Source organism: Microcebus murinus, chromosome 12 (assembly GCF_040939455.1).
Source record: "Microcebus murinus isolate Inina chromosome 12, M.murinus_Inina_mat1.0, whole genome shotgun sequence".
In the NCBI taxonomy this organism is placed as follows: domain Eukaryota; kingdom Metazoa; phylum Chordata; class Mammalia; order Primates; family Cheirogaleidae; genus Microcebus; species Microcebus murinus.
Window position 1 is genome coordinate 28,889,541 of NC_134115.1, and position 13,022 is coordinate 28,902,562.

At 44.4% G+C, this 13,022-nt stretch overlaps 1 protein-coding gene across 5 annotated transcripts in view; it reads right to left on the reverse strand.

Annotated features, from left to right (window-relative positions):
• Nucleotides 1–2,319: 2,319 nt before the first annotated feature.
• The window catches only part of TJP2 (tight junction protein 2), a 92,724-nt gene continuing 82,021 nt past the window's right edge, over nt 2,320–13,022 (reverse strand). For 3 of the 5 annotated variants that reach the window (XM_076008644.1, XM_076008645.1, XM_012736913.3), the window contains exons 18-22: nt 10,489–10,589; nt 9,063–9,275; nt 6,317–6,628; nt 4,354–4,439; nt 2,320–3,325 (exon numbers count right to left, since the gene is read on the reverse strand). In XM_076008644.1, the coding sequence (XP_075864759.1) occupies nt 3,160–3,325; nt 4,354–4,439; nt 6,317–6,628; nt 9,063–9,275; nt 10,489–10,589 (878 nt within the window). In that variant the 3' untranslated portion in view covers nt 2,320–3,159. Of the gene's footprint in view, nt 3,326–4,353; nt 4,440–6,316; nt 6,629–7,814; nt 7,926–9,062; nt 9,276–10,488; nt 10,590–13,022 lie in introns of all 5 variants that reach the window. The other 2 variants (XM_012736856.3, XM_012736894.3) reach the window with 1 other exon arrangement.

Sequence of the window (13,022 nt, forward strand, 5' to 3'; positions counted from 1 at the left end):
GGCCGAGGCGGGAGGATTGCTCGAGGTCAGGAGTTCGAAACCAGCCTGAGCAAGAGCAAGACCCTGTCTCTACTATAAATAGAAAGACATTAATTGACGAACTAATATATATAGGAAAAATTAGCCAGACATGGTGGCCCAAGCCTGTAGTCCCAGCTACTCTGGAGGCTGAGGCAGAAGGATCACTTGAGCCCAGGAGTTTGAGGTTGCTGTGAGCTAGGCTGACGCCACGGCACTCACTCTAGCCTGGGCAACAAAGTGAGACTGTCTCAAAAAAAAAAAAAAAAAAAGATCAAAGGCATGAAGATGAAGATAACTTTCTCCCACAGCTCTTCCTGTTGGGTCATCTTGGAGGAGCCTGATCAGAGGTCATTTTCTCCTGGTTAAGTGATCTGGAAGGTATGAGTCAAGGGCATGGAAGGAGTAGCCCAAAGACCTACTGAGAGTGGGAAACTTCAGTCAAGCCCCATGTTTCATTCCTACAGATTTGTGTGAGGTTTGCAGTCTGCTGTATCATCTACCCTACATGTGGATGTAAAACACCCCTCCCCCAATGTGCGAGTAACATGGATTCCCAGAAAGACGGATAACATGTTTACCTTGGGGCATCATTCATGTCATATTCTTATCTGGGAGGCACTGGCCCGAGACACTCCAGAAGGGATCTCTGGATGAAGCCAGACTGCCGAGTGGTGCTTTTACACTGCCATTTTTGGTCTTTTCTCAAGAACTTATACTATATGGCCCTTGCAACTGTGCCACTGCCCTACATAAAAGAACACAGCAAGAAAGACACCTCCAAAATCAACCGGGCAAGTATACAGTTGCAACATGAGATCCTGCCAAAGAATGAAACTAATGCAGAAGGGAAGAGAATTCCTGAATAACTTGTTCCCCCTATGGACGCCAAATCAAGCCGCATACCCAATCACATCTCGGGTTCCACACCAGCTTCTGGAGAGCCGCGGGGCCCTGACAGCTCGCGGAGGGGATACTACCCTCGCTCACGGCTCCATCTTCCCTATTCTGGTATTCTTCTCCCCTTACCTCATTTGCTTAGCACCGGTTTCTTCCTTACAGTCCTCGGTTCTTGTAGGCAGCCTTAAGTCCTTCCCAGAACAAAGCAGGGTATGAATAAAAAAGGGGGCGGACGGCGCTGGTAGTCCTGCGGGCACTCTACTGGGTGATCCCAGGAACAGAGGTGCTGCTTCTCTGCACCATTGAATGTGTCACAAAACTGCTGGGACCAGATGACAGCCTAGCTCTTCCTAAAAAGCCTCCTCCCCTCCACTCCCTACCTCTGCCAAAGGGCGCATTCCTGTATTTAAAGGACACTCAGGAAGTAAATCATCATATATTTAACCAGTGTATTTTTTTTTTCTAGTCACAAAAGGTGGCTTTTATTTATGGAATATGCAAATTGTGGCCAATGCCTTGAGGACTGCTTACAAATTCAAGATGCCGCACTACATGGTTTATGACTTACAGGACCCACACTGACAAAGTCACAGCCGAGGACACGTTTACAGTGTAACTCAGTTACCAGTAAGGTGAACTTCTAACTCAGCTAAAGCACAAGCTTAACACCTGTGTCAATTCACATCCTACAAGACCCGAATGGAATTAGGGGACCCCTATTCCTCCTTTCCCAAATTCAGTGTACTTATTTTCGACTCATACGAGCCTACATTCCTAACCAATTTCAGTCTTCCAAGAGTGAATGTGGGAGTCTAAATTGATGCAAATTTTCTAGGAGGCAATTTGGCAATAAACATCAAGAACCTTAAAAATGTTCCCATGCTTTTCCTCAGTGATTTTACTTCTGAGAACTTACCTACAGAAAAGGACTGAAATGCTGATCACTGACATACAAAAATGGATTACATAGAGAGGTACATTTCATGTAAAAAAGGCAAAAAACTGGAAACAATCCAGTCAATAATAGGAGAACTGTTCACTTATGAAGCAGTCACGGGATGCATTATCCTGCAGTTATCAGTAATGATGTATGCATGGAGTTTTAACTACCTAAGAGAAACATTTGTGATAGAATGTTAAATAGCAAAAGTAGGAAACAGAACTGCAAACACAGTATACCCTCAAATGTCAACACACAGACATCCATGGATATGTAATTGGAGGAAATTCACCAGTTATCTGATAGATGGGATTAGGGGTTATTTTTATTTTCTTTTTCATATGTGTCTCATTTTCCAATGTTCAACAATGAGCAAGTTCTCACTTCTATGATCAGTAATTAAAATAAAAATTGCATTTAAAAATCAGAAATAGTGCAGAAATCTACCAGGAAGCAAATAATTGATTGCAATGTACTCCTTTTTATTAAATTATAAAACAGTTGTCAATACACACTTTTGGAAACAAAATGTGTTTTCCTTGAGTATCTGCTTTTGTGGAGCACTTGGTTTGAAACAAACAAACAAAAACTTTCTATACTAACTTCTTGGACTCAAGCTACTGAAGACTTATAGCCAAACTACCAAATACAGCTATTATATATACAGTCAGAATTTATGGAAAATATTACAAAGACAGAACGCCTTGAAAAGATGACACAGTGCAGGGAAAACCACGGCTATTACACTGGTATAAAAATTTAGTCAAAATAATGTTTTAGTCCATTATGGCGCTGCAGAAAGCTTCAAAGGAAGAAAAAATTAAGACACTTCTCATCAAAGGCACTTAGAGAGTTGCAATAAAATACTTATTTGAATTTAGTTCGAGTCCAACAGTATTTTTTATTCCTTTTTTCACATTCTACCTCACATTGACACGGTCCTGGAAGGCAGCTACCGATGAGGAAAGATAGTTATTGCTTCTTAATATACATATCAAAAATACGCAAACAGAATTAATACAGATTTTGGTCCACTGAAGCGAGTAACAGTATCAAACTGTAGGATTCCTCTTATTTCTCAGCAAAAGCCACAGACTCCTCTAACCCAGTCCCGCAAACAGAGCCTTCAGTTCTTAATTTGTGCTGGCTGTCCCCGTCCCCGGCTCCCCGTGAGAACACGCCAGCCCAAGTCCCACGGCATCTGTGCAGTGCATTTTAACTGGAGAATCATCGCAGTGGCCTGGTGGCAGTGTCACTCTGCCGTGGCAGCCGATGGGCCCAGAGAGTCCATTCTCGGGCAACTATAATTCCGTGTCCCGGTATCGGGCAGACTGGCCATAGTAGCCACGCTTGGAGTGTTCCGACAGCTGCTGGCGGTATTCCTCCTCCTCCGCGTCACTGCCGTAACTCCCTCTGGCGTCCTGATAGAGTCTGGAAGGACTTTTCTGTGGTTCCGGGGCTCTGGAGCTAACAGAGTGAGAGTGTCAAACACACTGCAGGGCGCCGTCCCCCTGGCTGCCTGTGGAGGTGTGGCTACAGGCACAGAGGGCCATCCCCGAGGCTGGTCACTCACTGGCCACACTCTGCCCAACCGCCAGGGGCATTCCTGGCCTCGCCCAGGTTCAGTGGCGGAGGCAGGGCTAGGAGAAATAGGTCAAGGCCAAGGCCCACCCGGGCAGTAAGTGAGGAAGCCAGCCACGTGCTCCCCCGTTGGACAGACAGGGGGTGCCTTCCCCACCCCTAAGCTCCTTGGTGACAGCCTCACCCAGCACTGAGCGAGCTCTCTGCCCGTTTCAGTCCATTACACCAAATCCTCTTTGTTGCAAGCGGGCAACCTGATTGACTGTGTTACCACCATTCAACTGGTAAGGAAGAAATTTGCTTCTAGTTTTCTATTGCTGTAAAACTAGACTCCAGCTTCCAGGCAGACCAACCACAAGAAAACGTGATTTTTTTTTTCCTATTCTCGGAAACAGGAAGCGATCTAGTGCAAAACCTCAACAGGAAGACGCTGAGAGAATTCCTGGCGCTTCTGTCACATTTTAAACATAAAGCATCTCACCCACACTGGTCAATTGCTTGTCAATGTCCCTTCAGACCCCAGTGCAGCACAAGTGGCCTGACTTTGCTGGGTGACACAAAGGAATTAAGGAGCTTGGCTAAGCCAGAAAACATAGCAGCAAAACAGGTCTCAGCCCTAGGAATCCTGCTCATGCGCTATCCCAACACAATGTAGCATAGTAACTGGGCTCTAATGTGTCAAAGGGTACCGACTTGAAATATCAATGATACACCTTGCCAGAATTTTAGCACACAGGCAAAATTAACATAAATTTTTGACTCTGTAGTCTTTATGATTAAATCTGACTGAATGACTAGGGAAACAAAAAAATCCTCCTGTTGCCCAAAAATCGGAGTAAAGAAAATTCTTTCTTCAAAGTCCAAGTCCTAGAGAAGCTCCCACCTGAGGCTCACACCTGCTGAGCAGCCCCTACCTTGCGTGCTGAGGCAGGCTGGGGTCCGGCTTGTGGGTTTTGATGGGAACAGCATAGATATCAGGATGCTTCTGAGCAATTTCAATCTATGGGAATTTGAAAAACAAGAAAAACAAAAACAACAAGAGAGAAAGAATGAACTACTAGACAGTTTGCCTGCTAGTTTTCTTCTGGTCCCACTTTCCCCCTACATTCTACTTCCCTTCCCATCTCATTTCAAGGAGAAGAAGAAACATAGAAGCAACTCTCCGGTCTCCATCGTGGTACCTGGTGCCTAGTAGTATATGTCAAGTAGAAAAACCATTTAAAAGGAATAAAACTCTTTTCTATTTTTTATTTTGTGAGGGCCAGGGTCTTGCTGTGTCACCCAGACTGAAGTGCAGTGGCGCAATCATAGCTCACTATAATTTCCAATTCCTGGACTCAAGGGATCTTCCTGCCTCAGCCTCAGGAGTAACTGGGACTACAGGCATGCACCACCAAGCCTGACTAATGTTTCTATTTTTTGTAGAGATGGGATCTTGCTATGTTACCCAGGCTGGTCTCAAACTCCTGGCCTCAATCAATCCTCCCATCTTGGCCTCCCAAAGTGCTGGGATTACAGGCGTGAGCCACTGTGCTCAGCCCATGGAATGAAACTCTTACGCATGCTACAACCCTGGATGAACCCTAGGGACATTCACGCTAAATGAAATGAGCCAGCCACAAAAAGACAAACACTGTATGATTCCACTTATATGAGGTTCCTAAGCTGTCAAATTCATAGTGACAGAAAGTAAGAAGGGTGGTTTCCAGGGGCCAGGGGGAAGGGAGAATGGGAAGTTAGTATTTCCTGGGCAGAGTTTCACTTGGGGAGGATGAGAAAGTTCTGGAGGTGGATAGTGGTTACAGCTATACAAAAACGTGAATGTACTTAATGCCAAGAAACTGGACACTTAAAAATAGTTGAAATGGTAAATTTTATGTTATATATATTTTACCACAATAAAAAAAAGAAGAAGAAAAATGCCCAGAAGCACTGCTATTGCCGTGGTAAGCTTGAATGAAAAAACTCCCATATCTACTGTTCAGAACATAGTCCGAGGATCTTCAGTTAAATTCTTCTTTGACACTTGAAAGGTTATATGTGCCCATAGTATAAAAACAGCTCAAAAAGTACAATCTATAGGCTTTTCAATTTTAGCATCCAAAGTTTGCTTGGTTTCTGTGGCAAATCTGGGAGTGAATAAGACTGAGTTATCAAATAAACACCACTAACACCCTAAAAAATAACTTCTGAGAGGCACTGGTTCTCTCCTCCCACTTTCCCATTCCAGAACAAACTTCTGATGTATGAGGAACAGAATCTCTTTCACCTCTGTGGATAGACTTTTTTCTTTTTTTATTTATTTATTCTTTTTTTTTTTTTTCTTTTTTTTTGAGGCAGAGTCTCACTCTGTTGCCCGGGCTAGACTGCCGGGGCATCAGCCTGGCTCACAGCAACCTCAAACTCCTGGGCTCAAGCGATCCTCCTGCCTCAGCCTCCCGAGTAGCTGGGACTACAGGCGTGTACCACCATGCCCGGCTAATTTTTTCTATGTATTTATTTTTTATTTATTTTTTATCTATTTATTTTTAGTTGGCCAATTAATTTCTTTCTATTTATAGTAGAGACGGGGTCTCGCTCTTGCTCAGGCTGGTTTCACACTCCTGACCTTGAGCGATCCACCCACCTGGGCCTCCCAGCGTGCTAGGATTACAGGCGTGAGCCACCGCGTCCGGCTCACTTTTCTTGATTGGAAGACAAAAAGGGGTGCTCTTGAGAGCTGGCAACCTGGAAGCCACACGCACAGCACACGCACCTCCCAGCACCGCACGTGAGAACACCGTGTCATGTCTGCGGCAGTGGGAAAAGGGCTGTGCACTGCCGTTCTGAAATCGAACTTATCTAAAACTCACTGGTGACATAGTTTACAACACTTACCCTTGCATTCTGTGCTTCTTGCAGCTCCTGCATTCTCTGTAATCTGGCCTTGTGATCCATCTTCTCAAATATTTTGACTTTGCCCAGGACTGATTTGGGAGTGTTATTCGGCTCCTCGCTGCTCTCTCCCACCTCCTCACCCTCGGGGGGAGGGACGGGGGTGGAGGGCTTCAGGATAGACCGCCCAAAGGCAGGTTTCGCTGCAACAGGAGGAGGATAACTTTTGGTGGATGCCCCAGGAATTTCACTCCCAGCGACGGCAGAGGGGTTGGACTTGTAGTCGTAGGATTCTTCTCTGTTCTGGGTTTTGGCCTGCAGAAAAGCAGTATCATGTTTTTTACCTTGGGCTTTTAGTTGATTTTCAAATCTATATTAGTGATTTAATGCACTCCATTTCCAAGGGTGGTCAAAAAATACCGTTCCAACAAGGAATCCAATACAGCAAGGCAAACGGCTGCGGGCGGGGCAGTCGGAGCCCTACCTCTCTGCCTACCTACAGAAGAGTATTAGGAAACCAAGGGGGTGCAGGGAAAGTGCTGGGAGGACTGCTACTGCTACAAGTAGATGAGACCTTGGGTAATTTTGTAGTAGAGGAGACTGGAATCTTGGAGAAGACCTCAGAACAAGTCAGGCTTAGGGACTGGAAGAATGGGCTTCTGAGCCCATGCTGCACTGAGGGTGCATGTCCCGGCCCAGAGGTGAACAGGTGACACCCGTGTGCAGCCAGAAGAAAACGGGACCGAGTGGGGATCGAGGAGGGCAGCGCATCAAGCTATCAGCCGTTTCTCCTCCACACCTTGAGTCTCACTCTGCTTGCAAATTTTCACTGATGCATTTTATGAGGTCACTATTTTACTTATTTGTGACAGCTCAGATCATCAGTCATTGCTTTGTTCTCACCTAAATTATTGAATTAAATAGACATTTTATTGGCGTATAAGGAAAAGCCTATAGCCATACAGAGCTTTGATTCTGATTGGAGGTGAAGAATCATATGATATAAGCCTGTTTCTTTGATTGCTTCTGTTCTGGATAACGATTTATTAAACAAGTAAATCAATCTGCTCTCTCAATGAAGGCATTATAAGCAGTGGTGATGATTCTTTTCTTTAGCAAATCACCAGCTAGGATTTTCTGGTGCATCTAAATCAGACTGTGGGCATAAAACTTTAATTGGACAGAAAAAGAAAAACAGATTCTGAGATGGGTGATTCTGGGCATGCAGCAATTTGTCAATCTTTCACTCTTTTTCCAAAAAAGTAAATAAACTCAACTCTAATAGTCTTAAAATTATACACTCTCTTAATTTTGTCTTTCCTTACTCTTTTTGCCCTTCCCCGATTTTGGGGATCACCCAACAGGCTAAAAGACAGGCTCTAATAGGGAACACTGTAAATTCAACACTGTCTCATTGTGTGTGCTCCTCCCTGCCTGTTTTGGGGACTCCAGAGGCATCTGCTTCCTCTTCCTTCCCATCCTGGGCTCCCCAGCCACGTACCTTCGGCGGCTCTGGCTTGAATGCTGGGGGTGGGCTACTGTCCCTAAGTTGATCGCTGCTAGCAGCCCTCTTCATGTGAGCTCGTGGCTCTGGGCTAGGTTTCCTTATGCTCTACAAGATACAAAGGTTCATTCACAACCAGAACATCCGAGCAGAGAGAAGCGAGCACTCGTCTGTTTTGCAGGAGTTCTGTGAACTTATTTAAGTTTGGACGTCAAGGTTGTGACCCAGGGGTTCTTTACTAAACAGATAGATAGCAAGCATACTCTATCAGCAAAGGTTTAAGTCATATTTTTTAAAACTGACTGCATGCAATATAGTAGTCTCTTCCTTCAAAATAAAATTTTTAAAACCCTCCTAAAGTCTAAAGTCTTGTGTGTCACTAACAACAGTTAACATATTTCTAAGCACTAGCTCATCTGTGTCTGTAGACATTTGGGAGTTAATTTATTCTTTACAACTTGTCTAGGAGCATATACTAATTTTTTGCTGCAGTTGTAGTGTGTTTTTCTCCCCCTTCAACTTATTTTTTTGGTACTTCTATTTCATAAAAAAAAATCATTTACTGGAATGAGCTAAATTGCTAAAGAGAAATCCACAGCCACAGTTATCCAAATAGACGGATAATGCCATCTACAAAGATCACTGTTCCAATGTTCTCTAAAGTACAACTAATAATTGCCCTGGTCCTAACTTAGCGCCTGCAGATATGATTTCTAGGATCCTGCAAGCTGTATAATCACGGGTCAGTGGATGCACAGTACATGTGATCAGATGAATATTTAATCACGAACTCAATTAAAAACTGAAATACTGAAAGAGAAGGAAACTGATGGGGAAACACTCAGGAGCTCTGGCAAGATTAGGAAGGTTAAAGGTTAAGGTGGGGAAGAAAAGCAAGGACATCTAAGAGTACAGAGAGAGATCTAATCAAAGGTTACAAGTAATACAGCAATACTGCATTGCAAAGGAATGTTCCGTAGTAACTTGGACCCTGGCACGTAAAGCCACCCTGTTTGCCCATCACGCCTGAAGGCACAGGTGTGAGGTGTGCTGGCCCCTCAACCTCTTCTGCAGTTCACTCTCCTGCCCTCCTTCCCCTGGGCCACAGCCGCAACGGTGCAGGCGTGGTGGGCTCTGAGTAAGAGACTCCCTAGAAGTCATCTGCTCCTGACCGGTAGGGACGCCTTCCTCCGCACCCTGGACAAACCGCCGTCCCGAGGAGCCTCCTGCCTCGCCTCGCCTCACCTCCTCGTGCTGCACCGGCTCCGAGGAGCGGGCGATGGGCGACACCTGCGGCTCCTCGGCAGGCTCGTCCAGCTCGTTGTCGGTGTAGGCGCCTCCCTCGCCGTCCGTGTCTTCAAAGTCGCTGATGAGGCGGCTGTCGCAGCTCAGATAGTCCGCGCCCATGGCGGTTAAGTAGGACATGCGGTCTTCGGGGTCATCGTCCATCCCTTCCATCTAGAGGAATTTGTTGCGGGGAGGTCAGTGGGGGTGTCTGACAAGGCTCCTGGGCGCGGGACTCAAGAAAATTCCCAACGGCGCAGCCAAGCGACCGAAACCTGGATGTGCTAGCCACGGAGGCACCTTATTTCTTTCCCCCTGAAATCATCTGGTTTGGGTCCGATGTTGACAATATGTTAATTTTTGTGCAGGAACTCAAATTAGCCACCCACCAGCCTATCCTCCTTGCTACTGCCCATCCTACACGCAGCCACTGGCCCACACTGCCTCCGATGGTTGGGCTTTTTTTCTTCCAGAACTGAGCTCCTCTCCAGCCTGTCCTGGTCCCGCCCGCCTAGTAATAAATGCACAGTGCCTTGTGCTGCACGATCTCCACTCCTTGTAAGGTGCTCACATCCCTGAAGGCAGAAGCTATGTCCTGCTCAACTTGTCCTCTCCCAGGGAGCTAACATGGAGCCTTCCAGACGGTAAGCACTTAGCAGATGCCAGATACCTTGACTAAGCATCCAGTTCTCAAAAAGCAAGACTTAGTTCTGCAACAAAATCATCACCATAAAGTCTCACAAACTACCTCAATTCAACTGGAGCACAGGATACTAGCACCAAAAGCTCCTTAGAATGAAAGGGACCACAAGTTATATAATCTCTCTTCTTCCTCCCTGCAGCACAGCCGTGTGTAAACTATCTCCACAGGCGAGAAGCTATCCAATTTTAGAGGCCTAGACAAGTTCCCCAATGCTCACATTTCACCTATTTCAATCCCTAGAACATTCTCTACCAGCCTTTCTTCTAAGCAAATAATTCCAACTCCATTAGCATTTCTTCTCTCTATCAATTTTTAACTGTATTCTCCACGTTCCCCAGCCTCCCCTCTCATCTGCACTCTAAGTTTCCCCTGTCCTTAGCAAGCTGCGGAGCTCAGCGTAAGGTCTTGTAAGCTCTGATTAGTGTACTTGGAACACAACACTAGTTACTACGTTAAAAGTAAAAGGGAAGTGAACGTAGGACTGCGTGCCTCACACTCTGCTTTTCTTTGAAAAGCCCCTTCATGTTTCTTCCTTGGTCAGAGAATTTATTACATTTCCAACTTGATTAACATACCCGTTAGAATCACTTCAAATGGGCACGGTTTGACTACATTCACTGCCCTCTTAAGAAAAGGTTCAGAACACGAACTCTCACCTCAGAGCAGCGTGTCAATGCCACATACCTTTCCTTCCGAGACCCACACGGCTTCTCCTTGCTGATGCTGAATGGTGTCCTTCAAGCTGCCAAACCAGCTGTCATTGGCTGAATTTAGGTTGATTGTAGCTATAGCAATGTAAACGAAAATGTGTGCATCAATTTCCAGAGCAATGCTCATTAAGGACGCTATGTAACATAATTTATACTCATTTCTGTCACATTTGAATTACAATTTTGACAAATGCAAGAGAAAGTATGCACAGATTTGAGCACTAAATCCCCTTCACTGCATACAATTAAAACTATTAACCATCTAGCTGTCTGAGTTTATATTACAGATGGATGTTATAAAGCTAAAAAATAGATTTTCAGAATGTTTATTTTCAGAAAGGCTAACACTAAAAAAATATTTTTAAAAAGTATAAGAGTAAAGATACATCTAAAACAAACATACGCATACAGATTACCCAAACTCCACTGGTGTGTATTCAAGGAATGTACATTCTCTATTCAGAACAAAATGTATCTTACACATTAGCACTCAGTATGGGTCGATCAGGTACTTTCCAAGTGCCTTACATGGATTAGTTCATTCCATGCTCACACAAACCTTGCGAGGTAAGTATTACCACAATGCCCATCTTACAGATGAGAAACCGAGGCACAGTAGTGAAAGTAGCCCATGGCCATAGCCCATTAGCCCATGGCCTCACACCAACCAAGCAGAAAAGCCTGGACACAAACTTTCGGAGCCTATGGCCTTAGCCACCACACAACATGGCCCATCTAAAAGCACAAATTTAGAGTGCAGATATAAAATACTAACAAAGTACAACATATGTAATCATTCTTCAGCAGTATGTATTTATGGACCTAAAGAAGATAAAGTAGACAAGCAAATTAGTCCAGAATAATAAATTAAATTGCACCTAAAATCACCAGACTTCAGTAAGTCAGGATTTCTTTTAAACTACATCATCAGGGCCTTTTATTAGAGGGTATGGCATTATGTATCATCACTTCTAAAGCCAAAAAGAGCCATTAAGCAAATTTTGTGAGTAACTAAGCTTCAAGTTTTCTTCCTGATTACATATAGCTTTCTTCTACTTAAGAAGTTCAGGCAGTGACCTTGGAAAATCCTGAATGGGCTTACAATTTCCTTGGTTATTAATTATTTAAAGCATTAGAATAAACTGATCCATTGGATAACCCAAGGAAAATTAACCTTGATTCCATGGACTTCTGTATTCTTATCATGGTATTTTGCAGAGATTATTATGCTCACAGCTAAAAGATGATGCCATAGTCCTTAAAAACAGAAGTGAGATTTTGTACCCCCAGAGACCAAATGAGTGATTTGCACTAAATGCATACATAACTTTAAGCAGCCTTTTAAAAAGCTTTATGTTTGAGTTGTCTTGAGACAAGTACAGTCTGTATTCATCACAAACCTCAAGTTAAAAGGGCCACTTATGAAAGGCAGAAAATGTTTGTGCCCCTGATAAAAATGAAGAAAGTCACAATACCTCTTACTGAGTTCACAAAGTATATGAACAAAAAATAAGAGCTTCATAGTAGCTAAATTCCTAAGCTATATATAAAAGTAACACCCAACTCACACGCTTGACCTCTTTTTAACAGGTAGGTGCACAAACATGGTGCTGCCCTCCCTTGACTCTGAACCAAGTACTTTTCACTCATTAGGCTTTTCATGTTCTTTGCCTTCGACCAATATTAGCTAACTACTTATTGCTCCCAATCTCTGGGCTAGGCCTATTCCCCTTGGATAGGCTTAATATATCTCTCAAGTGCAAGAATGTGAAATCCCGAAAGGATGCTCGCTCAGCCGCTGCCTTGGCTGGGAGTACTGGGGTTCCAAGGGCATCCATGCCTAGCCCTGGCATGTGTGCGGTCAGTGCTACTTCCCCTCCCCAGCCAAGGAGGCTGGGGAGCACCCAGAGCAACAGCCAGAGGTGACTTGTGAGACTGGAGGGTTTAGGGAGAGGAAAAAACGGGAAATGACTGCCAAGGGCTACGGGGTTTCTTTGGGGGATGGTAAAAAATGTTCTAAAATTGATTGTGATAACAGCTGTACAACTCTGAATATACTAAAACCCACTGAATTATATACTTTAGACTACTGAATTATATGGTATGTAAATTAAATCTCAATAAAGCTATTCATGGGGCTCAGTCAACATTGCAGTGTTTTTTTTTTTTTGAGACAGAGTCTCACTCTGTTGCCCGGGCTAGAGTGCCGTGGCATCAGCCTAGCTCACAGCAACCTCAAACTCCTGGGCTCAAGCCAGTGATCCTTCTTCTGCCTCAGCCTCCCGAGTAGCTGGGACTACAGGCATGTGCCACCATGCCCGGCTAATTTTTTTTATATATATTTTTTAGTCGGCCAATTAATTTCTATTTTTAGTGGAGACGAGGTCTCGCTCTTGCTCAGGTTGGTTTCGAACTCCTGACTGTGAGCGATCTGCCTGCCTCGGCCTCCCAGAGTGCTAGGATTATAGTCCTGTGCCACCACGCCGGCTAATATCATGATAATTAAAT